This window comes from Phasianus colchicus, chromosome 16, assembly GCF_987193195.1.
Source record: "Phasianus colchicus chromosome 16, bPhaCol1.hap1.1, whole genome shotgun sequence".
NCBI classification, from domain to species: Eukaryota; Metazoa; Chordata; class Aves; order Galliformes; family Phasianidae; genus Phasianus; species Phasianus colchicus.
This window is the reverse complement of record NC_143451.1, coordinates 11241541-11266513: the sequence shown is the minus strand read 5'-3', so window position 1 is coordinate 11266513 and position 24973 is coordinate 11241541. Positions and strand designations below refer to the sequence as shown.

General features: G+C 49.0%; 2 protein-coding genes and 1 long non-coding RNA gene across 10 annotated transcripts in view; 1 reads left to right on the top strand and 2 right to left on the bottom strand.

The window, feature by feature from the left end:
- Positions 1-3005: 3005 nt before the first annotated feature.
- B9D1 (B9 domain containing 1) lies at positions 3006-7876 on the bottom strand. Of its 3 annotated transcripts, XR_016471820.1 has the most exons (8): positions 7765-7876; positions 7374-7626; positions 7210-7306; positions 6751-6813; positions 6365-6432; positions 6035-6203; positions 4304-4503; positions 3006-4180 (listed from the first exon to the last, which is right to left on the bottom strand). XR_016471820.1 is itself a non-coding variant. In XM_090151894.1 (7 exons), exons 1-7 carry the CDS (start codon positions 7849-7851, stop codon positions 6058-6060), a joined length of 642 nt encoding a protein of 213 aa, XP_090008020.1. In that variant the 5' UTR covers positions 7852-7876; the 3' UTR covers positions 6008-6057. The 3 variants fall into 3 exon arrangements, 2 of the variants coding, with proteins under 2 accessions (XP_090008020.1, XP_090008019.1); XM_090151894.1 differs by lacking the exons at positions 3006-4180; positions 4304-4503 and having other exon boundaries at positions 6008-6203; positions 7374-7485; positions 7558-7626; XM_090151893.1 differs by lacking the exons at positions 3006-4180; positions 4304-4503 and having other exon boundaries at positions 6008-6203.
- LOC149915767 (uncharacterized) lies at positions 7625-11479 on the top strand. Its single transcript, XR_016471821.1, has 2 exons — positions 7625-9251; positions 11380-11479. It is a non-coding gene; the product is annotated as an uncharacterized LOC149915767 (long non-coding RNA).
- Positions 11480-11581: 102 nt separating this feature from the next.
- LOC116237424 (voltage-dependent T-type calcium channel subunit alpha-1H) overlaps positions 11582-24973 on the bottom strand; it is a 167647-nt gene continuing 154255 nt past the window's right edge. For 5 of the 6 annotated variants that reach the window (XM_090151886.1, XM_090151890.1, XM_090151885.1 and 2 more), the window contains exons 29-35: positions 24224-24302; positions 22680-22801; positions 21731-22069; positions 20437-20583; positions 16671-16854; positions 14122-14300; positions 11582-13537 (exon numbers count right to left, since the gene is read on the bottom strand). In XM_090151886.1, the coding sequence (XP_090008012.1) occupies positions 12428-13537; positions 14122-14300; positions 16671-16854; positions 20437-20583; positions 21731-22069; positions 22680-22801; positions 24224-24302 (2160 nt within the window). In that variant the 3' untranslated portion in view covers positions 11582-12427. The remainder of the gene's footprint in view (positions 13538-14121; positions 14301-16670; positions 16855-20436; positions 20584-21730; positions 22070-22679; positions 22802-24223; positions 24303-24973) is intronic. The other variant, XM_090151889.1, reaches the window with a different exon arrangement.

Below are 24973 nucleotides of genomic sequence, written 5' to 3'. Positions count from 1 at the left end.
ACATTGCCACTACCTCTTGTTTGTCCTGGGTTGCGAGTGGTGCAGGCTTTGCTCTTCCGCTCATTTTCAGTGAACTGTGGGGAAATGCTTGTGGCCAGCTTGTGCTCTGGCTTTGGCAAGACTTCTGCAACTGCCAGCAATCCACTTTTCTGAGAACCAGACTTGATTTATGCAGTCCCTCATGCTGAAAACTTCCGCTTTCTAAAAAACGTAGCTATTGTCTGCCTTCCAGGTAATGTCCTCTCTGTATTTTGAACTGGGACACAAATGAACATTGATTTTTGTAAAGACAGCAGATGGTTTTGGAGCTTAGGGTTATAAATAACTGAGAGCCAGTGTTATATATGGTGGTAGCAATCCAGTCTCTTAGTGTCAATCGATTATACCCTCTAATAGTTGAAGACTTAAGGCTTCAACGATTAGAAATGCCCCCTGTCTGTTCCCTTTGGCGCCTTAAACTTCCCTGCTCATTACCTATTAGGGTGGCTGATTGGTGGCAGTGTGGTGATCAATAGGGAATACACTGGCACCTTACCAGTGTAACACAACCAGTGGATGCAACTTTCAGTCATGAGTGAATGATCCACGCTTGCTGGTGGAGTCCTCAGTGGCAGAACTGCTGGCTATAGCATGCATGGAAACATACAAACATTGCTGTTGAAGTGCAGGGTCTTTCTAATGCATCTGAACATCTCCATAGCCAGCAGCTGTGGTGCAGAGCATAGGCACTTGGCCTCCCTTTGCAGAAGGAGCAGATACACAGCAGGTCACAGACAGTGCACAATGCAAGCAGCCTGGATGTATTACTGAGCTGATCTCAATGCTTGTGCCACTGGTTAAGCAAGTGCATTTCCATCCTCAGGTGAAAAAATCAATGCTATTTCAAGTGGCTGGATTAAAGCAGTAGTAGAGGTGGAGTTTGTTTTCTCAGCATGGATTCTGTAGAAATCAGTGGGGGTCACTGGTTTTCTGTAAGGGCTTTTTGGGTGGGGAGTGCAAATCAGAGGGGTAGCCAAGCTGAAGGGAACCAGTTTTTGACTTGGTGTAATGATGTATTACCTGGGAGACCTTGGACTGGCTGGTATTGTGTTGGGTGGTGGTGTTTTATTTTTTTCTCTCTTTCTTTTTTTTTTAATATATCTTCATCAGCAAGTCTAGCACTAAATGTAGTGATATTCTCTGAGGTGAATTTGGATACTTAAATATCTTGACCTGAATAGAGGTATAAAAATAGAAGCCTGCATCTAGATGCTACTGCTACTCTTCCTTCTGAAGGACAAGAGACCAAAACATTTGCATCCAGCAGGGAAAGTCTCCTGTTCTCACTGTGCTGTTGCAGCATGGCCTTTGTCCTGGCTTCAGTGGCCAAAAGATGCTTTCTAATGTCTGTGCTACAATGATAGCTGGGTACTGGAAATGTATCATCGCAAACCTTGAGCACAAGGGATGCTTTGGAGCCATCCTGCAGAAGCTCTGCTGCTCGGTGCCATCTACCAGTGCTGCTGGGGAAATGGGAAAGGGCTGGAGGGAGGGAGTCCTGGCATGATGTTGCCAGGCCCAGGTGGGCCATCCTGGGGCTGCTTTGTGCTGGGCTGAAATGCTGCCAGTGGTAGGGCTGGGCAGAGTTGGAGCTGAAACTTGACTTTCTTTCAGTCCTGTTTTGTACCTCAGAAGGCTCCTGTTCTGTAACCAGCACTGCTGCAGGGAAGCACTTGGCAGCTTGAATCTGTCTGCAAGGCACTCATTTTCAGATGGAGATAATTTCTAGCTGCTTCATTAGTGCTGTTGCAAAAACAGCCTCAGCAACCTGAGGACCAAGGCAGCTGGCACCACAGCATGGAGCAGTTCTCCATGGGGGCATGACTCAGGTGTCCTTCATGTAGTGCTATTAGCTAACTGTTATTAGAGATCTCTAACATCCTCCTCAGAACTGCCACGAGAGGGCAGGAGCTGATGTTGCTGTTTCTGGTTTTGGCAGAGCTGCAAATACATTTCTGACAGGTTTTCAAGTCAGTATTCAGACTGCATCTTTTGCTACTTCCAGGGCAGCTTCCACCTTGGTGGAAGCAGGAAAGCTCTCCCACAACACAAGGACAGTTGGTCCTGAGCCCTTTCCACAAGGGGATTGTTTCCAGGTGAAGTTTGATCTGTTCCCTGCTCTGTGTGGAGCAGCAACAATCTCCATCCTCTCTGTTGTTTTTGGTATTGTCTGCCTGGCAAGAATAGTGGGGGGCCTGTATTGGGATCTGCATATTCACTAAAAATCCCCCACGTGCACTGTCATTGCTGTGTTAGATTCCAACATCCCCACCACCTGCAGGGTAGCTGAACACAAGTTGGAAATAAGCAGGAAAAACTCTTTATGTGGAATTAAGAGGTTAATGGCCAATTTCACTGTCTGGGAGAGATTTAAGTGGAACAAAGCAGAGGCTGCAGTGCCAGCTGACAGCTTTGTACCACCATCTGTGTTACAAGCGCTGGGAACTTCAGTCCAGGGTTGGAGAAGGGAAAATGATTAAGTAGTAAATGAGGAGGGTGGGAACAGCTGCCTGGAGCATGGAGAAAGGAAATTACTTTGGGCCTCCACTACGACAACTTTTTTCTTTTTTTCTGGGTTTTGGCTGTTCTCAAAGCATGGGTTCTTTAACCTTTCATATATTAACAGCAACTGCAGTGAACACTTACAGATCATAAATCCCTTCCTTATTAATGTCAGCCACAGCATCATGTCTCTGTTCTTTTGTCATGAGAGCAGAGTATCTCTCCAGTGTGAAACAGCTGCAAACCCTCTGCCATGGCTGAGTAGCAGAGACTTAAAACTGAGACAGTTGTCCAGAAAATCATAAAGGCAGCAGCAAGCCTGTCTCGGGGAGAAGAACATGTTTATTAGATGGATCAACAGTTGTCTTTCTGAAGAAACAGATGGCATCAAACTCAGGAAGCTGTTATTGAAAATATCACCCCCACACGTGCCACTGCATAAGGAGCAGACTGTGTGAGACTGAAGAGTTCCTCCAGCTAAGTGTCCATTCACTAAACATGTTTTAAGACCTTTCAATCAGGTATCACTTCAGATGGTAGCAATGTGTGAAGCTGTATGCAGGTAAATTCACTGCAGCCCTCTGAGCATGGAGTTTGGATTTCGTCTGCTTTTAACTGTATTTTTTTCATGAGTAGAATCTCTGTTATGCAGTTGTGCTCTGATTGGAATGGGGGCAGGTAACTGTGCTCAAGGGAAAAGAGGTATTTAAGCAGTGGTAGCTGGTAATGTGTGTTCCAGGTCTTTCACACACAAGTTTATCCTGCTACTGTCACTAACTACTTCCAAAATACTTTTAAAAAGGAAACAAAATTCCTCACATCTCTTCTGAGCCAGCAGGAAATACTTCTTATTACTATTGATTCCAGTGTGACTCAGCTGAGAGATTACAACAATTGCCAAAACTACTAGAAGTGTAAAACCAGTTAAGGGATCCACCAACAAAAACATGCCAGGATAAAAGCAAAGAGATGAAAAAGAGCTGTAATCCCACTTGGAGAAGTATTTCTCAATATTACAAAAGATGCAGATGCTCACAATAAAATCCCAGTGCTCATGTTATCATTTTAGAAATTATATTTATTTGGTGACACTGCACAGTGTGAAATAACCACATCTAACTGGCTGCTTTACTTGGTATTCATTTTGGAAGCTCTGCACCTCAACACTGTGTATCTTCATTCCCACAGTTTCAAGGTCTTGGTAGTTCACTTACAGGGTGGTATCACTGTAAGCCCTTCTCACAGTTACCTCCTGATACACGCATTCAAAACACATGAGGTTACATGTCCACATGTAAATATGGAGATGACTAAGCAATTAGTCATTTTACCACAGCATATACTTTTATACTGTTCTTATAGGTACAATTGATACCTTGGATGATTCAGGACTTAGAAACATCCATGCTGGCACAAACAAAAACAAATCTTAGGCAGCTGAAAGACAGAAACAAAACACATAGACAGTGGGGTTTGTTCAGCCCACAGGAAGAGCATTAACAGTAGCTTATAGGAGGATTCAGTGAAAGGCTGTGGTAAGATGTCAGAAAAGAAGCTGTTCAGACTGAGGAGCAGCTTTGTGTCCTCACACTGAAGGCATTTGAGAACAGCTTCAGAGCTTCTGTCATGCACTGTAACGCTATAATGTGATGGAAAGTACAGCAATAATAGCTGAGCAGCGAAGTCTTAGGCTGCAGCAAGTGAGAACAAACCCAAATACAGCAGCACAGGATGCAGAAACAACGGAAGAAAAGCTGCTTACCTTTGGAAGGTAGACAGCAATCTCCAGCAAGATAGCTTTGCTTCCACTGCCAACCCTTAAATGTGGTCTGGGAAGGGGTGGATCCTGGCTGCATCCCTTCTGGTCACGCAGGGACATTGCACACACCTGAGCTCTCCTGGGTTGGCCCTGCCTTCTCAAGCACTGCTTCAGGCCCTGACTTAACATTTCTGCTGCATGCACTAGTAATAAATAACGTGGTTTGGGTCATTCATTTGGGTTATGCAGTGGGAAAGCCTAGTTACAGCAAACATGAACATTAACTGTGTAAACAAACACCTTCCTCACACTCTATTCTCTCTTCTCTGAATCCATACTGTCACAACTGTGTGATCTGAATGATTATGTTGGCAGAAGGCTGTTAAAAAAGCTGCAGCTTAGAACCTTGGCTAGTGTGAAACATCAAGATCCACTGGCCTGGAGGGACCATCTTAAGCAAATGTGGTCTTTTCTGCTACTCCTGACTGTCCTGTACAGCACAGTGCCTCTGGTAACCAGTGTGGCTTGGGGCTAAATACAGTGCACATGGTTGGTTGGCTGAGAATGTAATTTCATTTCAAATCCTTCTCTAAGGTTTATCTTTTAGTCAATAACTGCACGTGAAATTCTGTTTGTTTATCAGAAGTTAAAAGCATGCAGCAGGCAGATATTTAACACCACAATCTCTCTAACACTTGTAAAATAAGCTGTCCTTTTTTTCCCTCCTGCAGCTTAATGCAGAAATAGAACCTGGAAATGAAAGAGTCATCATCTTGTTCTTAAATACAAAAACCCCAGTTGCTCCACTAAAAATGTGGAAGGATTGGTTTCTATAGTGCACAACTATTTTATTTAGTTGCACCAACTAAGTACTACGTGGGATTATAAAGATATCTGCTGCAGCTTTTGCAGATAAAAGTGTGTGGCACAGAGAAAAGCACATGTCTCACTGGAACATTTCCATACTGCCTTCTTTTTTGGAAGGCATTATAATTTCAATTGATTTCCCACTTCTACCACAGAATTATTAGTAAAAACAACTGGGATTGCACTGATGTTTTCAACAAAGGAAAATCAGTACAACCACAAGTCTTCCTATTCTTGAAATATAAAAAGACTGTAAAAAAGGCTGTTACAAAAATACTTGGCAGGTCTTCTTTTGAGATAGTCCAATATTATGCATAAAAATGCTTGTACAATCCATAGGTGCACAGAGGTGTACAATCAATAACTGTACAGAGATTAGGCAAGTAGAATTACCATGGTGAAAAGAGAACAAATGAAAAATGCTCACCCATGTTGTAGACTCATAATAAACTCCACAAGGAACAATCTCCAGAAAGAGATCCTTCCTCAGTGGCAGTCAGCACTTAAATGGGATCTAGAGGGGGAGCCAGGCTCCACCCCTTCTGGTAGCACAGGTGAATTGCCTTCACCTGTGCTCCCACAGCTGATTCATTGCTTGCCTCAGGTGGTCAATCAGAGGTTCAGGCCTGATCAACAGTTCCCATACAATGCTAAGCATCTCTGACAGCATTAATTTATATGTTTTTTCAATCTGTATCTTTCTGAAAGAATAATATTCTACATAATTACTCCAAAGCCTTAAGGGTTAGTGTTTTGTTTTTAGAATGAAGGTCCCAGGTAAAATGTTCTCAATTGAGTCAGATACTCATTTTCCATTTGAAGGAAAAAAAACCCAAATAATTCCTGGTGCTTAACTTTTGCATGTACCTTTGACCATCTCACTTCTGAGTTCAATACTTAAGAATCCTTTCTGTCGCAGGCACCAGAGAGGGGTTCTGCATGTCACTTGGGCTCACATCATAGCCCAGCTTCTTCATATCTTTAGTCACAACGTTGAAGGAAATGGTGACAAAGCCTTGAGATCGTACCCTCGTTACTAGAAGAAAGAAGACATGAATAATGTTGGTTCAGAGCAAATTTTAAGTCATTGCTGAAGTCAATAACAGGGCAGGACTGCTTTTCCAAGAGGAGAAGCAGATGGCCAAGCTGTGGCCTGCTGTCATGCAAGGGTTAGAGCAGGAGCTCCTGCAGAATTACCTTCTCTTCCTTCTCCCCGTGCTACCACTTTTGGATCAGTAAATTCTGGACGTCTCCCCGTGAACCAACTTGGAGAAAAGAACAGAAAATAAATAATTGGACACAATTGGTAAAAGAATTCAGGTACCAGACTGCTGTCCTTTTTTTCAAACCAACAATTTTGAAATGTGAGGATGAAAACCCAACAAGTTAGACAGGCATTTAACTCAGTTTAAGAAAATGCTTCAAAAAACCCAGACACCTGAAAATGTGACTTTACTTACAAAGCTCAAAACTGTCTGGTTATGATAAAAAGAATACACACATACTCATCAGTGAGCAGCTGGGCAGATGCTTGTGAGTAAAACCGTGAACTTCTTTAAAAATAAGCAGTCTTAAATGATTACCTTGTAAACTTTTGCAGCTTGGATGTGGACTCCGGAACAAACATAGCAATGGTTCTTTTATGCCTAAAATAATTCAGACACATCAGAGCACTGAACAAAGAAAAAAAATACTTCTACCAAAAGTGTTTGCTTGCATAGGAAGAGCATAACTGAGTCAGTTTCCAGAGGTGAGAATGAAAGCTTAGCATGTGCTGAGAGTAATGGGGGGAGAGCTAACGTACTGCTCCTCATCTGTGGGCTGACTTTGGGCAGTTCTAATTTAAGGAGTACCAAAATCCTAAAGAATTGCCAAAAACTATTGGATAACATGGGACTACTGCTAGAAATTCTGTGTCCCTTCTGCCAAACAAATGAGACATAATAAGCAGATCCAGGGATGCTTTTGTCTCTGAAAGGTCTCGGTACCTTGGAAATTCATCTCTATTTCAGCCCTGAAAGATGGCGGGGCTGTCACCTCACCTTCCTGGCGTGAAGGGAATGTGCACGGCTCCATAACCTCTGACCACATCATTTCCAAAGAAATCAGGTCCATAGACGCTCACTACAATCTGCGGCCCTGCAAAAGACGTGGCTGTGAGAGAGGCTCCTTGCACACAGGCTGGCTCCCACCCCGCAGCACCCACAGCCAGACGGGTTGGTGCTCTTGAAGGTAATGTCGATGGGGAAGTTCCAGACGAAGGTGGTGGGTGCGACGTCGCTCTTGGAGGTGATCTGGGAGATGCCCTCCTCCAGGCCCTGCGGGGAGAAAGCAGCGTGAGCCCGGCCCTGCGCTGAGCGTGCTGCCGGGGGCACGGAACGGGGCCTCACCGCTGCCGGAACCCAGTCCTGGCCGTAGACGAAGCAGAACTTGCAGTAGAGGTCGTCAAACCCGGGGAACTGCAGGAGAGAGGCCGCGTTAGCGGGGCCGGGCCCGGCCCGCCCGTCACGGACCGGAGCCGAGCCGGAGCCGCGTTACGGGGCCGAGAGCCGAGCGAGGCCGAGCTGCCGGGCTGGGCCGCGCTGCTCACCGCTCACCTGCCCGCTCTCGATCTGCCCGTTGACGGCCACCATGAAGACGCTGGGGCTGCCGGCGGCCGCCATGTTGCCGGGAGCCGTTGCCATGGGGACGGACGGAGCGGCGGAAGGGACAAACTTCCTCGGGGAGCGGCGCTCCGCGGAACGGCGGGGCGGGGTCTCGGAAAACTCCCGAAGTCGGGCGGCTCTTTCTAAGCCGTTCCTGCTGCATCAGGCGCAGGGAAACGGCCGCTAGGTGCTGCTGCTGGGCAAGGAGCCGAGCCTCGGGTGTGCGAGGGGAGGAACGCTTCGGGTCGGGGGTCTCTGGGGCTCCCGCGCGGTCTGGTGTCACCCCGCGGGGTCACAGAGCTGCTTTGTCCCCACTGACGTAGTTTTCCATCGTTATTCGTTCCCTCTGACGACATTCAGTCAGATTTTTCAGGTTGTATTCGAGATTTCAACGCCCAGCAAACAACAGCCGGGCAGCAGGAACGGATCCAGGCGGAGGGACGGGAGAGGATGGCCGCAGTGCTGTCCTTTCCCTCCTGCCCTCAGGAAGGTTTCAGAGAAAATCGTATATTTCATCCGAAAATTGTCAGGGGGGAAAATAAAACCGCTCCCGACCGGCCAGCCATTGCTGCAAGCGAAGCCATTGAATTAACGCTCCTTTTGTGGCTGTTTGTCTTGGCTGCCGGCTACCTGGGCTGCAGCTCGGAGCTGCAGGGATGGTTACCGATGTCCCCCCGGAGCAGAAAAGAGCAGCAGAAAGCCAAAGCAGAAATGTCAGCCTTTGGTGTTCCGTGCCCACCCCTCTTTATGGTGGGTAATTGATGGGGTTGGGGTCCGGCTCTGACAGCACAGCATTGCTGTGAGATGCACGGTTTTCTATTCAGAATTAATGTGTGTTGGAACGCGTTTCCATTTGTGAGACTTTTTTTTTTTTTTTCTTTTTTGATGAATGATGAAAATTAATTAAGGCCTCCATCTGAGCCATGGAATAAATTAGTATGCCAGCAGGAGTGGGGAGAGGGCGAGGAGGAGGACTGAGGAGCTGCGTTCTGGGTTTGGTCAGGGCTGGAGGGACAGGAGGAGTGAGCAGCTCTGGGGATGGGAGTGGGAAAAGCTTCGGTCTGGTGGGATGCAACAAAATTCCTAATGAAGACCCTGCCAAGAAGAAGCGATGGCCCCAGCCATTAAAACACAGCCCTGGATTTAAAGCTTAATTGCAAAGGTTTAATGGATAAAGTCAATTTGATTATTCAACCTAAGAAGGATTGTACAAACACCAAATAGTTATTAGTATCAGTGCCACCCGCGTGATCTCGCAGCACTGATTGATTAAGGGCTGTCTGTAATTGCATGGGGGCGGGTTCGTATCTGTGCTGCTCTCGTGCTTTTATTCTCTCCTCAGCTTGGCTGTTTCAGGTCGATGCCATCCGAGATTCAGCCTCAACGTCCTCGCTTGCTCCCCTCCCCGAGGTCTCTGCAGGCTGCACTTTGGCCAAATGGTGATTAAAAATGCAAAAGAGCAATCGATCCATTTAAATAGTAGCAATTCACATTCATCCGGTGCTTTTCACTTCCTATCTTCAGCAACACCACCCTTGCAGGCAGCCTGGTGGAAATGGCTCAGTACTGTAGAGGTTCAGTGAGCAGGAAGAGCAACACTCAGTTCTCCCCTGTTGGATATGGCCACATCTCGGGGATGTCTTTTCCCCCCATAGGAACTGCTGCAGTTCTGGTGCTGCCCCTGCTCCAAGCACTCTCCTCATGCCATCCTGCAGGATGCTGAGTTCATCCATGCACTCAAGAGGGGAATCAAATGCTTGGTGTCTTCCCACAGCCAGAAATGAGGTCTGTGGTTGGCCAGAGCCACCAGTGGGGTGCTTCAGCACAGGGTTGCTCCGGTGGGGTTCCAGCAAACCCCTCCTGCTGGCTGCCTCTGTGCCTGCTCAGCTCCCAGCCATTGCAGCACGCCGAGGCGAGTTGTTCCCATACTCACAACTGCGTCCTTCCAGATATTTCATCCCCTGGAGAAAAGGAGAGCCAGGAAGACATGGGGCAAGTTCCCATTGTAGCACTGGCCGGGGGGACGCTGGGGATGCAGCATCCCTGAGCGCGGGGCGGAGGAGCTGCACTCAGCACACAGGTGATTCCCAGATCATCCCAACACCAACACTTCCAGGCTGCCCACATGGACAGGGAGAGCCATAGAGCAAGCCCGGAGCTTCACCCTGCTGCTGATTTGGCCTCGTTGTTATTAATAGCTTCAGAAAGCACATGTTGGCCAAAACCCCTTCACCAGCAGAGGTTCCAGACTCAAACTGGCTTTTATTCCTCAGCAGGAACCCCCTGGTCAGCAGCAGCAGATGGCTGCTCTCTGTTGGAGATGGGTTTGTATGCAGCTCACTGCCCACTGCAGAGTCTCAATTGGAAATCACAGAGCAGAGCAGCACTTTGTGGGACAGACCTCCATCCATTGCCAGGCTCCCATCAGCCTGGGTCCCCCCCGGGGCTTTGGAGAGTGACAGCAGCACTGCAGGACATACAGCATCGCTGTGCTCAGCTCAGGGCTCAGTCCACATCCCCTCCTCTCCTCAAAAGGACACAACCACTGCCCCCCGAAGTGCTGTTAGGAATTACCTTTGTGGTGCTTTTCCAGAATCCCCCATTAAACCAACAGGAAGGAATAACTGCAATAATCCCCCCTGGCTGCTGATTGCACAGAGCCACGCGGGGCCCCGGGCTGCTCACAAAGTCAGGCCAGGCTTCCAGTTTATACAGTTTAATACATGTGAAACAAGATACATTTCCTTTTGAGTAATGAATGCATAAATAACAGAAGATATATGTGGATGCATAAATATGAGGCGGCATGGAATGAACCAAACGAAAACGGTTACTTTAATTCTTTCTGTTGGTTGGTTGGTTGGTTTTTTTCCCCCGTGTCTTTTTGCTGCTGATGCGCAGTGCTGGGGCAGACTGACACACGATGTCAGTGCCCTGTGGTGAAGCTGTCCTGAGCAGAGGGCCTGGCTGAGGAGCAGGGAAGAGGCAGGGAATGGAGGCTAAGAACGGAAAATCAACCCCAAAACTAAATATGTGTATATTAAAAAACATTAAAATGGTGTTGACTTGAACTCGAGAGGCTTTGGAGTGTGGCAGAGGAACCACGTCCACGTGGGTGTGGGTTCAGGTTGGATATTAGGAACAATTCCTCCTCTGAAATAGCGGCGATGCAGGCAGCGCTGCCCAGGGATGGGTCAGCAGCCCTGGAGGTGTTCAGAACCGCGGCCATGTGGCAGTGAGGGACGTGGTTTGGTGTCATGGTGGGATGGGGTGGGGTTGGGGATCTGAGAGGCCTTTCCCAGCCTCACTGGTGCTGATTACCACTCTATGAATGGAAGGGGTTACGGCCATCACTGTGACCTCACAGCGTTCTGCCAGGAGGAGAACAGATCCCGACCTGCTCACGTGGACCATCACCAACAGCTCTTTGCGCCTCGACATCCTGTACCAATAACTTACTTTGAACTGCAGGAAACAAAATACATTTCTTAAATAATTTACTATTTATTTTTGTCTTTTTTTTTTTTTTTTTAAATCTCTTCAAATTTAACTTTTGCTTTTTTTTAGTGTGTAATGCAGGACACCTTGTTTGTGCACGGTACTTCGGATTATTGCAGCATTTAACCTGAATATCTGTTGAAAGAAGGAAGAAAAAAAAAAAATAAAACAAGCGAAAGGACCATTGTACAGACGAGAAGAATGAATAACTTATTATTGCACTGGCTACAATTCAGTAGTGATTTGGTTTCTTTCCGTTGTTAGGACACAACCTCTAAAGTACAAAAGAAAAATGAAAGGGGTGGCGAAAGGAGGAGCTGTGGGCTGATGGTGGGGGGGAACAAAGGGGAAGGAGAGCAAAGGAGGAGCAGAAACATTTGGAAAACGAACGGCTGTAATAATCAGTTCCACATAAAACCCAAGGAAACACCACCCGGTCGCGGAGTCACACGTAATGCAAAAAACAGTATTGTTTCTCTATAAAAATATGTGCATTATGAAGAAGAAGAAGAGTTTTTGTGGGTACTTTTTTTTTTTGTCTTTTTTTTTTTTTTTCTCCTTGTTTTGTATCTCACAAATACATTATTTCTATTTATATAACTGCTGATATACAGACAACGTACAGCTCCCATCTCCGGGGCGCTCTCACGGCGTGTGACATCTCTAAAAGTGCCTTTTAAAAAGTTGAGCATCTTTTTAAAAACAAAACAAAACAAAAAAAAAACAAGAACAAAAAAACCCCCACAACAAAACGACAAAGAGAACCCTCAGCCCCCATCCGCCACCACCCGGATCAATGTGACCGAGGGCGCAGAGGGCTGAGAGCTGCCCCCCACCGCCTCCACTTTGCCCTTTAGAAAAGCCCCCTCTGAACCCCCGCCCCGAAACCCGGCACCGTTTCATCCGTTTTGTTTGGTTTCTTCTTAAATAATAATAATAATAATTTTTTTTTTTAATGTTTTCATTTTTTTTTGCAAACCTCCACAGCGCTTAAGAAGAAGGGACTGCAAGAAAGGGAAAAACCAGAGCGTGGCCACGTGGCCGCGCATTCCCTTCTGTGTCCAACCCCACGTCGGTGTCAAGCCCTTGAGACCCCCCACACCCCCATCCCAGACAGCTATACGGGCTCGTCGATGTCTTCTTCTGTCGCAACAGTCACCAAGTCCTGCATCCGGACGGGGCTCTTGGCCACGCTGAGCAGCTCTTTGCTTTTTTCGGCGTTGCTCCGTTGAGTTTTTAAGGGCTCCGGCTTTCTCAGTTCACAGTCCGGCGTGGATCGCCCACTGTCCAGCAGATCCGAGAGGCTGCTCAGGGAGCCGCCGCCATCTGACTGCTCGAAGGAGAAGCCGGGGATGGCGAGGTGCTGGGCACGGCGCTCTGCTTTGCAGCCCGGCTCCCCCGGCTGCGCCTCCGCCGGCTCCAGGGGCTCTCGGTACGCCGGGAACTCGCAGGACGGGGTCCTGCGGCGCAGCATGCTGTTCTCGGAGGGTTTGGTGCGCGAGGCCGCCCCGCCATCATCCTCCATAGGAGGATCTATAGAAATGCAGGGCGGGCTCATCTTCTTCTTCCTCCGGACTCCATGGATGTACTCAGACTCTGGTTGGATGTGGGCGGGGGAGCGCGGCTTTTCCTCGGCGCGCTCCTCGAAGCCGCAGTCCCCATCGCGGACGGAGGGGCAGATCTCGATGGAGTGCCGCCTTTGGTCATCCGCCCAGCTGGGCTTGGTGAGGAAGCCCTTCGTATCGATGCTGTAAAACTTCTTCAAGTCCCTCTCCTTGCTGCTGCCTGCTGCCAGGCTGCTTGTGCTGCAATTCTTCAAGGGCACAGGCGATGCGGCCGGCGAGACGAACGGTGACGTGGAGCAGCTCCCAGCCTCCGAGTGCTCCCCCCAGTCTTTGGCTGAGCTGTTGATGTGGCGAACCTCCTCGTCAGCCAGGTCGGAGGGCTCCAGGAGGCAGCCCTGGGGGCTTGGGGGACTCTCGGTGGGACTGGGGACCCCGTGCTGGCTGCAGGAGTGTTTCCGAGTCAGCGATGGGTGCCGGTGTGGGGAGGTTGGTGGGGAGCGTGGAGGGGAGCACGGCAGGGAGGAGGCTGCAGGGTGGAGAGGGCTGGGGGTGAGGGTGTGCTGAGGGTGCTTTGGTGATGGTGGCATCTCTCCATGCTCTGCTTGCACGTTGTCCTTGGGGTCTGGAGGGTGTCCGTCCACCGAGTCTGTCCGAACGGCCTCCTGGAATCAGAGAATCATGAAGGCTGAGAAAAATCTCTAAGATCACCAAGTTCAACCCCAACCCATCCCCAGCATGACAACAAATCACGTCCCTTGGTGCCACATTACTGTAGTTCTTTAACACCTCCAGGAACAGTGACTGCACCACCTCCCTGGGCAGCCTGTGCTGAAGCATCACCGCTCTTTCAGAGAAGCTGTTGTTTCTAATAGTAAACCTGAACCTACACTGGAAGGGGAGGAAACAGATGGAGATGAGAAGAGGCTGGAGATCTGCCAGGTGGCACTGCATGTGGCAGAGAAGTTGGTGGGTGTACGCATCCCTCACTGTGCTGTTGTGCCAGCTCCCATCAGACCATGGCTGTACAAGAGAACACTGTGCAACCAGCCCATGGCAGGAGATGGAGCTAGATGGGTGTTAAGGTCCATTCCAACCCAATTATTCCATGGTTCTGTGATTTTATGTCAACAGAACCAGAAACATTTTGTTCTAACAAGATGAATGCTGCTCTCAGCTCCAAGAAAACTGGAAGAGGAACAGCAAGGTGACTACAGGGGTTTGCCTCTCTAGGCTCTTGGCCTCTTACCTGCCGGCACAGCAGCTTGCTGAGTGTAGGAGACCGAGGGACGACGTGCGGGGGAAGGACCTTCCAGCGGTGCCAGCCCTCACGGCCAGGGGAGCGCACAGCCACATGGAGGGACTCAGGGGGGACCCTCAAGGAGGAGCACGTCCCCACGGGCTGCGAGCGGATGGAGGTGATGGACCCTGGGATACAGAGAGGGGACAGTCACTGCTGCTGCTGTGGCGCCTGTAGGCTCCAGTGTAAATGCTGCAGCATCTGCGTTACACATGGCTCCGCCCCCTCCAGGATATTGCCCATGATAAACTTGATGCTCATAGCTTCTGTTTTCTGTTTCAGGTAACACAAACCTTCTCTTGCAACACCCTGCCCTGGCTTTCCCAGGAGGGGACAATACTGACATGCACAGGACAGAATTCCCATTCGCTACCACTCATACAGTGCCACCACTGCCTGACACGAGGCAGAACATGGCTGGTTCCCACTCATGGCACAGAGGCTGCTCCCTGAGCTCAATACCAGGCAGGGACTGCTCTCCTCCTGAAGAAGGCTCCCAACTCCCTGCCTGCACCTAAAAGCAATCCCACCTCCCCATCCCCTTCATAGTGCTGCTTCACTGCGGTTCTACTTTGTTTGAAAGATCTTTGGTTTTTTATTTTTTATTTTTTTGGCTGCAGGATTTATAGTCCTCATTAGCCTGAAACCCAGCATCTGTTCCTACACTGCCGCTCCATGTTAAAAACACAGCTATCCATCACTTCAAGAGATCTCGCCCAGAGGTCAGGGAACTTGAACCTATGACAAAAGCCATCCAGACAGTTTGCAGTTGCATTTCAGAAAGAGATTTGTTGTTGGGAAGAAAGAAAACGTATCGTTTGATCACTTTTCTTTTGGAGCTTTTCTCCAGAACAGCATGGAAGCAGCAGAGCAGTGGGCTTCCCACCCCCCAACCCGCCCCACTTCTCCCTCTCTTGTTTTTGGGCTGTCCTATGGGCAGAGTTTCACTCTTGAGCTGTGCTATTCATGCACTAACTCAGGCTTCACAAAATGTTTTTTATGATGCAGAAAAATGTTGTCATAAAATCTTTTACAAATACAGTCATAAAATCAAAACCCTACACTTTCTTTCCTGTCCTTCGTTGGAATTTCCTTCTGTTGGAAACTTTCCATCTAGCTCTTATATAGAAAACAAACAAAAAAAAACCCTCTAAATAGCACAGTTGGGAGCATTGAAGGAATCCAAATGCTTCTGGATTTGTACACTTTTCTCCTGTTCTTCCAACAAATCAGCAAACTGCTTTATGACCACAAGAACCCAAGACCTGCTCATCTCACAGCATGTTCAGTGTGTTGGCACTAAGATATGGCCAGAACAGCAGCCATCCTTAACTAACAGTGAAAAGCCCATGAAAAAATAAATGCAAATGGGAATCTGTGTGCGCTCAGTTTTACAATTCATCTATCTTACAGGACTATGACTTAAGGAAGAGAGAAAATAAGCTCCCATCACAGGCATCGTTTGAGAGTTCCTGGAGAGAAACTGGGGAAAGATGAAGTGTCCTTGGTCAGCTCTACCCACCCCTGCCCACCTCACAGCAGTCCTATACTGGCATAAATCCTGATTTACACCCACCACAGAGATGAAAAGCATCCCCAGCCGTCCAGCCATGAAACTCAATCTTGTTTTCTTTGCACAGAGAAGAATTTGCAGGTGAAATAATAATAATACATACTGAGCAGAGAACATTAACTGGTATCCAGACTGCTTGAGCAAATAGAGTTACTTCACCCCAGGAAATCAGAGCAGACCTTGCCAGTCCCATCAGGGTCTGTAAACCCACTGCTCTTCTGTCCAAGCAGCACGTGCATTTCCAAATGTTGCACTAAAGGAAACCAGGCTGGTGAGTGCCACATGTGCTTTTGGGGAGGCAGATAGTTTCTTCCTTATTGATTTCCCCTTCAAACCAACTCGCCAACAAAGGAGACAGGATGGGGAAATGTATTTGGATGCAGTTTGGTAAATGTATGCTTCCAGGCTCTGCGTAGCTTGTGATTCCCTGGCTGCAGGGCCTCTGCACAAGATTCACTGTAAGGCTGTGGAGGCACCAGGGGGTGCTTTCTAACCTTTATGCTCCCAAAGAAACTCCTCCATCTATGAACTCAATGTACCGTGCTAAAAGGAGCTGCTCTGAGACTGAAACAAGAGCTGTGAGGAGCTCTTCAGGAAGCACTGTCGACACTGGCTTTCATTCCTGCTGATTTTATTGATTCGTATCCCTGATGTCAGGGCTGATCACTCGAGATGAAATGTGCAGTTAATATCCTTTTCCTCAGCTAGCAGCCTGTCCTCCACGCCTCTCCCATTGCCTGGCAGCCCCAATTCTCCCCGGATGTCCCCACACGGGGATGTGACAACAACACAAAGCTGCAGTCCTGCAGTGGTGTCAGGAACAACCAAAGCAACGCCCAACCCATACGCAGCTCTGGGGGCATCTTCCCCATGCAACCACCACCTGTGTGCCCCACGGCTTTGGCTGGAGCCGCGCGGATGGTACCTCGCTGTGACTTGCAGGGATACGTCTCCATCTCCACCTCGTGGAGGGGAAAGGGAGCTTTGGCTGGCATCACAGGCCGGAACATGTAGCTGTCGTTGGGCAAGGAGTGCATGCGGGAAACGGAGATCTTGCGGACCGTCAGCAGGTTCTGGGAGTCCTGAGGCTGCGGGCTGGCCATGCCTCCCTGCAAAGCAAGAGAGAGAGAGGGGTCTGTCAGCATCTGAGTGGGTTTATGGCTTCTTTTTGCTTTAAAACCTCGTGCAGATGTTTCTCTTGGCATCTCACAGAGAGGCTGCAGCCCTGGTGACTGCAATGGCAGCACAGCTGAGTACAGAGTTCAGACTCTGGCTCGAATGAAACAAAGCACCAACGAGTCACTGCTCTGCTGGCAGAGCGGGCCAGGCCCCACGTGCTTCTGGAAATCCATACATGATCTTCTCAAACACACACAGACAGAGGCAGACATTGAAACGTACACCCACAGTAACATCACTACAAACCCTGCGGCCTTTCCCCTGTGACATTTGGGCACTGCTGACCCCAGAGGAGGCAGCTGCAGGGCATTCAGGGCATCACATGTGAGTGCAGAGCTGGATTCAGGGAAGAAAAGGCATTTCTGTGTCTGGCGTCAAGCAGGGCTCCTCAACATCCCCCTCTCAATTCACCCCGTTATCTAAAGTACAGCAAATCCCTCTGGTTTTCCTTTAATGTCAGTCTCCCGGTGACTGATTGAAAACATTTTCCCAGCTGCATGTCTTAAATTAAATGTATTTTGCTTTGCTCCTCTGGGCTGTTTTCCCTCTGTGCAAGCAAAACCTGTGCCTGAGATCCCCCACTGGATAATTTGGAGTTCACCACAGATCTGGTAAAATCTGTTTTATTTTCCATACATTCCTCATGAATTTCTGTCCTCAGATCCCAAAAGAGACGCATTCTGAGACAAATTACTCCATGCTTTTGCCCTCCCGAAGTTGGTTGAGGAGCTGGGGGTTTAACAGTGGCTATTACAGGTGGTGGGCATCTGGAGCATCCCTCTAGGCTCTGTTAGAGCACGGTGTGGTGGCTGTGCCAGCTGGCCCTTGGCCATCACAGCTAATGAGCTCCCAGCTAATGAGCTCTGGCATCACAACAGGGGCTGAATGGTGGCCATCGAGATCCTGGTGCTGCATGGAGAAGAAAAGTCCTCGTCCCATTGTCTTACTGCAGCAGAAGGATTGAGGCATTTCTCTAGAAAATCTCAGTTCATCTCTAAGGGATCTCACCTATCCATCTTCTCTGGCTGGGAGAAATGGACAGACATCCCCTCTGACAGAAACAACTGCAGTTTTTAAGTTTTCATCTATTGAGACCCGATTGAGGGATTTGGGTAAATTCCAAGTGGCTCTGAGCCACTGTCAGAAGTCCTGTAACTATTAAACGTGTGCAGAGAGTTTGTTGGCTCACACCTGGTGAGCTGCTCTTAACAGCTGGAAAGGTCTGGAGCTGCCCCACCACCACTGCTCCTCCTCCTTGCTGGGAAATGCCTGCTGTGCTTGGGAGCTGCATCCATAGCCATCAGCATAGCTCCTTCCCAGCCATAAAGCAGTGAGGGAGGACCCCAGACATGATGGAGAGGTGCAAGACAGGAGCCCACTCACTGTGAGACCCCCCTCAAACCAGCAGAAATGCAATAAATGGACCCAGGAGAGTCTTGGGGATGCAGCTTGGTGTTCTTGGTGTTAAGCATTTTTAGTCAGTGAGCACTGCTCCCTCCTCCTTTGTCCGGAGATCAGAATGCTATTGGAGCTCTGATTTTGCTCTGGTGCAAAGGGAACTCAAGGAAAAACAATCCTGCTAATCTCTCTGCAGGACATGACCTTTGCTGAGTGATGGAACGCCCAGAAGGTCCTCTGGAAGCAACGGCAACCAGTGGGATGCTCTGCACTGGGGAACACCATCAATCCTCAGAGGTTTGCAGCCTGCAAGCTGTGGGCAAAATTCCCAGAGGAAGGGAATTCCTGATCCCAGGGCTGTGCATCTCCAGCACTGCTCCAGCTGTTGGGCCCTTGCATGGGATGACTCTGGCAGCACCTGGGCTGTGCTGTCAGCACAGTAACAAACTCTCACCTCTGCCAGCAGAAAGCCACAGCCCCATGCAGCTGCATTTACAAAGTCAAACTTATCACCTGTCCCTAGGAGATGCCTTCATAATGATCCTCCTTTGGGGTCCCACAGCTTTCAGGTGGCTCCATGAAAGGGACTTCTTTGAGGATTATTCCTTCCTATCACTCACTGCCTGTCTTGAGCAGGGATAACCAGCTTGGTGGTCTTCAAGAACTTACTGTGAACCCAGAAATTGTCTGGGAATGCTGTGAGATGCTTGCCACTAGGCGGTGCTTTGACAGTCACATGAAAGAGGAAAATGGGCCAAGCCTGAAGCAAATTCATTCTGGGTGATCACTGCAAATTTTCTGATGGCAGTGGATGTGCTCCCCACTGCTGCGTGCACAGATCCACGGCAAAGTGCTACACTGCATCTCTTCTTCCAGGCCCATTTGTGCTGAATGACTGCAGGCCATTGATTTAGAATATCTAGGATGCAGGATGAGTGAGGGAGGAGGCAGAGAGATGTCCAGTAGCCTGCTCTGTCTTGCTGCTCAGCAGCGACAGAGTGCCAGCGCAGATGATATGCAGCAGCATGGCATGCTGCGCTGTCTTTCAAATGGGATGGCACAGGCAGAAGTGGGGTAGCTGGTCCTCTGCTTCCCTGTGTCTAATGAGGCTCCTCTGGCTGTCTGAGGCTGATAGTACAGACCACTCTGCTCTGAGTCTCCTAACATGATCTGCTCACCCATTGCCAAGCCAAAGTCAACCCCAGCATTGAAGGAAGACGCCTGAAAGCCAAGAGTGCAGGAAGCCGCCTGCTGTCAGCACACAGCTCAAAACTCAGCCCTCACCATGGCTGGCTCAGCTCCCCTTGGACACCCAAGGCTGACTGCATGTCCTGGTGCACAGGCCTGCAGCATGGCACATCCATGCAGAATCCTTACGTGATGGGAGCTGGGCGCCAGTCTGTGAGGCTACAGCTGTACTGGGGAACAGTGACCTCCCCAGAGCATCTCCTGACACCACAGCTCTGGTGCTTGCTGAAAGCCTCACAGGTTAACATGCTGATCTGCTCATGCCTTGATGGTTCATCAATACTATACCAGAAACAAAGTCTTACAGATACAGTAAGATAACCAAACTGGTCCATGTTCTCTCCACAAAGCAAGAAAAGACTGCCAGCTTCCAGCTCTCAATGCACTGCTTGAAGACAGACAGCTGACACATCACATAGCACAGCACACAGAATCATAAAATCACTGAGGTTGGAAAAGACCTCCCAGATCCCCACCGTGCCCACTGACCTCTCCCTCAGTGCCACATCTCCATGGTTTTAGATCACCTCCAGGCACAGTGACCCCACCACTCGCCGCCCAGCAGTGCCACTGCATCACCACTGTTTTGGAGAAGAAATTGTTCCTAATATCCAACCTAAACCTTCCCTGGCACAATGTAAGGCCATTACCTCTCATCCTATTGCTAGCTACTGGAAGGAGAGGCTGACCCCCATCTCCCTACCCAGCTCTCCTGCATATGCAAAGGCAGAACTAAGAAGGATCGAGGATGGGATGAGCGCTGCAACCACCAAGCAACAGGTGGGGGACAACTCAGACAGCCCTGCCAGCTGCACAGCACCAAAACACAATGCCACAACGCAGAACAACAGCACGGAGCCATTCACCTCAGCCTCGCGGCCTCGGGGCTGGTGGAAAGGTGTCAGGACATGGTGGGAAACAGAGCAGGAGGACGGGATTTCCATCATGGGAGTCTCAGCCCCCTCCAGCATGTCTGGGATGGCTACAGACACGTGCTCACAGCTCAGCACCTCCTTCAAATTAAGGAGATAAAAAGCATCAGTAGCAGAGCAAGGCCGTCCCAGTGCTCCAACACGTCTGCCCCATGGTGTTTGCCCTACTTGCTCAGAGCAGGAAGGAAGAGAAAAGGAAATGTGGGCTGCAAAGGTGGCAAGACATGGCAGGGCACCTTTTGACACCTCCCTGTGAGCCTGCGTGAAGGGATGTGCACTGCCTTTCCCTGCTGAGAAAGGCAACCGGGTGTTGGTTGTGCGTTTTCCTGCAGGAATCTCTATTAGCAACTACATTTATGTAGTGAATTCCCCATTGCTATGTAACTAAATTCCTTCTTACTCGACTTAATAGAGTCTGATGGATTTTACAAAAATCTAATTTAATGTAATTTAATCTCACATCCCCCATTGATTTTGCAGTAGATTTATTTGCGATCACAGTGACAAAGCAATTCTGTTTTCACTCTTAATCATACGCTGCTGACATTGGATGAGACAATCATCTCACAGCCCCTACTTTATTTCTCCTGACTTCTGATTGCCTCATTTTTCCAGAGAACTAGAATTGGGGGGCAGACAGTATCTGGGAGATCAGCCCCAAAGCTTCAGCTTCTTGGTGGGGATATGACAGCACCCAGGGTCCAAGCTGGCCGTGCCTTAGGCAGAGCAAGAGCTTCAACTTGCTTGAGGCTTCTCTGGAAATCCCAGAATGGCACTGAAAAGAACCTGAGTAGGATTTCTGTGTCTGTGTGAAGGGAATTTACACCCTCACATATGTCAGGGCCAGAGCACCAAGACTTTATGAGATTGCAGCCTTGGTGCTGCTGCTTGAGCTGAAACAACAAGGACCTGGAGGAACAGGACAGGGACGGGGGGCACTGTGCTTCTAAACTAAAAAATCACGACCTATGACTTTCAACTCTCCCTTAGAACAACATCCAGGACAGTGTTAGCCCTGCCTTCCACCTCGGGGAAACCTCCTGAGATGGCTTGAGGTGTGGGATGCAGACTCCATCTCTGCCATAAGGCAAGCTGCCTTCCTCCCATGCTGCCTGGGCTCTGCGTCACTGGGACCAGTCTGCCCAATAGCAGGCAGCAGGGACTGGCAGGAACCATTCCCTCCCTACCCCGAGCACAAGAAGAGCAGACACCTCAAGCAAACCATTACCAGGGCTTGGTGCTTCGCCTGCGCTGCTGGCTCTGCCTTCCTGGCCTCCTGGCCTCTGCAGGGTGCTCTGCTCTCCAGGGCCGCTGCACCTCCCCTGCTGCCACTGGTGGCTGACGTGCTCGCTCCTCGGGACATCTCCAGCTCGATCTCAGCATCCATCTCAGCATCCTCCTTGGCCTCCTTGTTGCTCTCCTCCAAGTGCTTCATCAGCACAGCCACCACCACGTTGACCAGGACGAACTGTGCGATGAGGACAAAGGTGACAAAGTAGACAGGAGAGATAACAGGCAGGTAGCTGAGGCAGTGCTTGTCTTCCCGGGTGCATTCCCGGAGAGTGTCCTGCAACAGAGGGAACAGGGGAGGGATTCATAAACTCTGAGGCTCCAAATTACAGAGAGAATAGTTTAATTTCAAAAATTATCAAAGGTAATTTTCAACCTGCATATACTGTAACATATCCCAGGCACAAAGGCTTGTGGTACAATCCAAACGAATGGAAGAAAATATAAACTTCATCTACAAAGAGGAGGATGGTGTTATGTTCCAAGAGATCAGGACATGGAGTCTGTGGTTACTTCTCTGAGCCACAACAACTGGCACAATTTGGTTGTGGATGCCCCATCCCTGCAGGCATTCAAGGCCAGGCTGGATGTGGCTCTGGGCAGCCTGGTCTGGTGGTTGGTGACTCTGCACATAGCAGGGGGGTTGGAACTGGATGAGCATTGTGGTCCTTTTCAACCCCGGCCATTCTACGATTCAATTTTCCTAAAGAATACTCCATATGTTAAAAATATGAAATTTGGGGCTGAGCAAGACGTGGGTAATATTATGCTTTGAAAACACACTTGACTTTTAAGGAAACTGCTTTTGTTTTCAGACAAGAGGTGCCTACATTTACCAGAAAACTGCAGCTCCGCATCTACAAAGAAGGAAGAGAGATTGCACACACCTTCATGATACCGTTCCAGTTGTCCCCCGTGGACACCCTGAAGAGGGTGAGGAAGGCCATCCCAAAGTTGGTGAACGTCGCGTGCCGGCTCAGCCCTTCACAAGGATTCTCTTCACTGCAGTCTGCAGGAGGATGAGGTGGGAGCACATCAGTGAAGGGCTGTTTGCCAACGCTCATTCAGGGCTGCCCCTGTGCCCCTTTTGCTGGGGTGTCTCAACAGACTGCTCCTCACAGTGTGCTTTGTCTGTTATTCTCTTGATTACATTTCCCACCTTGATTATTTTTCCAGGGCCTACCTATGGTAAGGTTTATTTCTATGCAATAAAATCAACTAATTTTACTTTTTTTTTTCCCCTTTCTTTTTCCCTGAGAGATAATATACTAATGAATGCAAATTGAACCCACAAAATATCCCTCTTTCCATAAAACATGAGCTCATTATGCTTTCCTGATGAAAGGCAGCAATGGTTCTTGCATGGGAGTTTTGCCATTAGGCATTTTAGGGCTTGCCTTGTCCCTGCCATGTGCCAGGCTACCTGGGGGCTGGCAAGGCTGTGCCTGGAAACACAGAAAGGATTCAGCACGGCAGAAGGTGCCTCTGCAAATAAGACTCTTTTCCCCTTTGTGGCTAAATAAATACATATCCATATATCCAGACAAGTAATATAAAACGCACAGTATTTCATTTGAGGTGGACACAGAACCTGTGGAGACTGAAAAATAATTTGTCTTGGGTTGAAAGAAATATTCTGCTTTCAGGCATCTGTAATCTGAGCACAGGGCTGAACTCATAAAGGGGATTAATGACAGCTATAAAATCACCACGGAGGATGGGCCCTTCTGATGCTATCTGGGATGTAAGCATTGGGAGGGCAGACACGTCTGCTTTGCACTACACGTTTACAGGCACTCACTGCCTTGCCCTGCTTGCCCAGCTCAGCCAGGTTTATGCTCTTCCTCTGCCTCTGCCTGACTTTGGAGAGGTGGACACGTGCACCTTGAGCTGGAGGAAGAAACGATGCTGGACCTGCAGGAACCAGTGGATGCTTCCTGATTTATGCAGAGAGAGGAAAGTGATGCTGAGAAGAACAATGGATGGACAAACTTGGACAGCTGGAAGAGCAATGTCAGCCAAGTGCACAAAACTAATGGAGTGTGGTGGAAGCTGCAAGGAGGGACGTGTTTATGGTGGCACTGCTCCAACACGAATCTGACTGCCATCCAGCTCAGCAGACTCGTGTGCTGTCTGAAGTAGCAAACTTCCATCTTTGTGAACACATCCACACTAGACAGTTATATTTAAACACTAAATGGCTCCTCTACAGCCAAGGGTGGTGTGGGACAAACCTCTAATGTGTGTGTGCGCATTGGACAGGTTCTGTATTACATCCTCATGTGTCACCCGTGACCCTGAGATCAAGAGAAAGCTTTAATCTTCAGACCGAGAGCTGTGAAGACCCAAGAATAAGGGGAAGAAAGGAAGCAGCTAGGTATCAAATAAATATCAACCGGATGAAATAAATTGTGGCAGGCACATTACTCACCTAGCTTGCCAAACAATTCCACTCCCAGGGCAGCATAGATAAAAAACAGGAGCATAAAAAGTAGGCCAAGGTTCCCTACCTACACAAGGAGAAAGCAGAAGAAGGGTCAGGCAAGTTGAGGTCACAAATTCAATTGCTCCATCACATTTTAAATACAAGCAACAGAGGGACACTGTTGGCCAGGGGCATTTCATCTCCTGGCTTCCAGCACCCTGCTGCCCTTCCATGATTCTGCTGTGACAGACACAGAGGAGGCTCCCGGGTGGGGGAAGGAGCTCCTATGTGCAAAACAGCCCTTGGGCCGGTGCCTCTCTATCCCACTTCCATTTACCTGGGATGCTGTGCTCAGCCATAACCTGGCCAGCCCACAGCTGCAGCCCCAGTGGCACTTAGCACTGCACTTCAGACAGGGGTAGCTTAAGGGATGCTGGTAGTTTAAGTGACTGTGTGCTCTGCTTTGAGTTTTAAGGGCCTTTCCCTTCTGCTTGCCAGGTTTGCAATTCTGAGCATGAAGGCTGAAGGTTTCAAGACATGTTCTGAGCCACAGGAGGACTCGCCTGGTTTTCAACAGTTCTGCTACTCTGGAGGACTTTTGGAAAAGGAACACGTGTTCCAGTAGGATGTAAATTCTCCCAGCCTTGCCAGAGACATTTACAGATTTTTCTCAGCAACAAGTACCAGACTTTGAGCTTTCAGTGTCTCAGAAGAAAAGCCTTATTCCATATACCAACACTTGGATGCAGCATCTTG